This window comes from Emericellopsis cladophorae, assembly GCF_022114955.1.
Source record: "Emericellopsis cladophorae strain MUM 19.33 chromosome Unknown NODE_174_length_7032_cov_59_137311, whole genome shotgun sequence".
NCBI classification, from domain to species: domain Eukaryota; kingdom Fungi; phylum Ascomycota; class Sordariomycetes; order Hypocreales; family Bionectriaceae; genus Emericellopsis; species Emericellopsis cladophorae.
This window is the reverse complement of record NW_026251099.1, coordinates 1-2,494: the sequence shown is the minus strand read 5'-3', so window position 1 is coordinate 2,494 and position 2,494 is coordinate 1. Positions and strand designations below refer to the sequence as shown.

The following is a 2,494-nucleotide window of genomic DNA, read 5'->3' as shown; positions in this document are numbered from 1 at the left end:
GGAGTCAGTGACATAGTGTAGAGGGAACAGGCCTAATACAGTAGGCGCCTGCAATCATTCATTCATTCTACCTGTCACTTTTCTCGGCGCCCAAGTCCGCGCACTGGCTGATCGCAGTCGGCCACGCATCGTCTACGTTGTCGTTCCTGCCCACTTCCACTACTGCAATGTGAAGGAGTTTCATGTAAGTGGCACGCCGCTTTCTCACCTGCGCATCCAAGTCGCATCACTTGCGTGTGTCAGTGACCATCCGTACATTCGTATGCGCACCTAGCAGGCTGTTCACCAGTTCCGCCCACGAATAAGGCAGCTTTCGTCCCAGTGCCCCATTCTGGACCCAGGCTGCGTCACAACGACATGCCCAATTCTGGATACAGCAGCAACCGCAGGCAACGGCGGGTATATAAGCTTCGGTGGCTTGCTTTGAAGACGAAGCGGCTCGCGGTACTCGTCTTCGCTATGAAGGGTCTGCGTCTAAAGAACCGCTTCTCTCGTTGCGCCAAGGACCGTCCGCCATCGCTCGGCCCCGTAGACTTTGAGATACGTGCACTTGGCGGGGGTACGACGAGCACCTTGCTCTTCCACGAGCTGCCTCCGAAAGGAGCAACAACTCATCAGAACCGTATAGCGGAGTTGCACGAGGAAATCAGGTGCCTGAGCAACGAGGTGGCCTACTACAAGGCTCTCACGGACGAGGCGCTGTCGCGGATCCTGCCCGTTGTTCAATTCCATGCGCGCGACCTGCACGACGCCGTCCAGCGATGCAATGCAAAGCTCGACACTCTTTTACCCGAGAGATACAACGAGGAGCCGGTGGACATTGGGGGCGTCGAGCGTTGATCCGGTAGCGTTACCACGATTTGGCCGTCCAAGGAATGCTAGCCACGCTGTAGAGCATCATCCATTCATCTATCTCGTGGTGTCCACACATGTCCTTGCAGCACAACCCGTCCAAATCCCCTTACCTGTCTGTCTTGAACGAGGCCTCGCGGTGCAGCCGGCCGCGATCTTTCGTGGCACCCGTCGTTCCCGATGGCCCCCTCTTTCTGCGCTTCCTTGAGCTTCGCCACTCGGCCCTCAACTGCCGCAGCGTCTCGCTATCCAAGGACGTCTGCAGATGTGGGTAGATATAGCCCTCCTCCGAACTGCGCGGGCTGGTCTCGCTAGGCTTCGTCGCTTCATCTTCTGAGACGTGCGAGTCCACGCCCACGCCTGTGGCGGGTTCGCCGTCTCGGTCAACGCACAGGCCTGCCATGGCAATCAGTAATCCATGCGTACAAGAACACGACAGGTACGCGCTGACAACTATCCGAGGCTGTCGCTGGGCCAGCGGACCTGTTCGTCGTCCCTACATCGTGCGTAGGTTCGTCAGCGTCATGTGCAGACGCGGAGCGTTGGTCGGCTCCGTCTGTCAGATTACTCTCCTCAGGAGACATGTTGCCAAAGGAGACTAAAATGATGAGCTGCGATTCCAGGACATCTAGCGCATTGCGTCTGTATAGACAACGGCGTGGCAGCCACAAGCGGATGACCAGTACAGACCCGACAGTTGGTGGGACGGCCGGCTTCCGCAAACTGAGCCCTGGTAGGACTAGCCATCCCACAGCCTGAATATGCGGTTCGTTATGGCCGAGAGCTATGCGTCGGTCGCTCAGCGTGGGACGCTGGTCCAAGGTCGCGGAGGTTAAAAGACTATGCTCTCTCGCTTCTGGCCATCTCCTCTTTCCTCGACCATATTTCCAGTCAGACCCTGCGAAGCGGGCACAGAAACATGGCACGAACTGTGGTTCCGAGCGTTGCGTTGGGTATGGCCCTCTTCCGCCTGGACGGCTCTGTGGCTGACATAGCTTCAAGACCAGCCAAGCCCCTTTGAGGCACGTCCTGGCATGTGCCGACAAACCGCGCTGCTGGATGCACCGTTATTTGACATCGCGCTTCCGACTACACCGAGTAATGCAGAGCCTCATGTCGCGCATCCACCGCGTTTTGAGAGGGTTCGTATTCCTCGGGCCATCGCGTTGTCCGATCGCAGGCGCGTCTTTGCCTGCCACTTGGCATTGCAACAGGGATTGACCCGTGGGCTGCTGGTTACTACTGCGTTGTGTCGGCCCAGGACGCCCATTTCGCTGGTGATAGCCAACCACGAACGTGGCGCGTAGTGGCCGTGCTATCAGCTGTTATGCCACACAGTGATCGGGCGACATCGTGATACCAGTCGCACCTTCTTGCAGCGGCTGGCTGCACTTCCTGACATCCAATCACATGGGTTGTTTGATTTTTCTGAAAGGGTAGGAGGTAATACGCAACCAATATAGGTACACCAGGATAAACGTTAAGGATTATGCCTTTACTGATAGATACATATAGCCTTTGAGAGACGAAAACGGCACTAGATAGGTAATTTGACAGTATAACACTCGCTTGGGGTGAGTAGGACGCATACACGTCGGGACAATGATAAGAATAGGGTAGTCATTTCTAGGTCGATGCCTGG

The 2,494-nt window shown here is 56.5% G+C and overlaps 2 protein-coding genes across 2 annotated transcripts; one reads left to right on the top strand and one right to left on the bottom strand.

Moving 5' to 3' along the window:
* Positions 1-357: 357 nt before the first annotated feature.
* Positions 358-840, top strand: J7T54_001133 (uncharacterized protein; the record flags this gene model as incomplete). The annotated part of the gene is made up of 1 exon (XM_051510688.1): positions 358-840. One exon carries the CDS (start codon positions 358-360, stop codon positions 838-840), a length of 483 nt encoding a protein of 160 aa, XP_051358438.1.
* Positions 841-961: 121 nt separating this feature from the next.
* Positions 962-1,255, bottom strand: J7T54_001132 (uncharacterized protein; the record flags this gene model as incomplete). Its single annotated transcript, XM_051510687.1, has 1 exon — positions 962-1,255. One exon carries the CDS (start codon positions 1,253-1,255, stop codon positions 962-964), a length of 294 nt encoding a protein of 97 aa, XP_051358437.1.
* Positions 1,256-2,494: the final 1,239 nt, after the last annotated feature.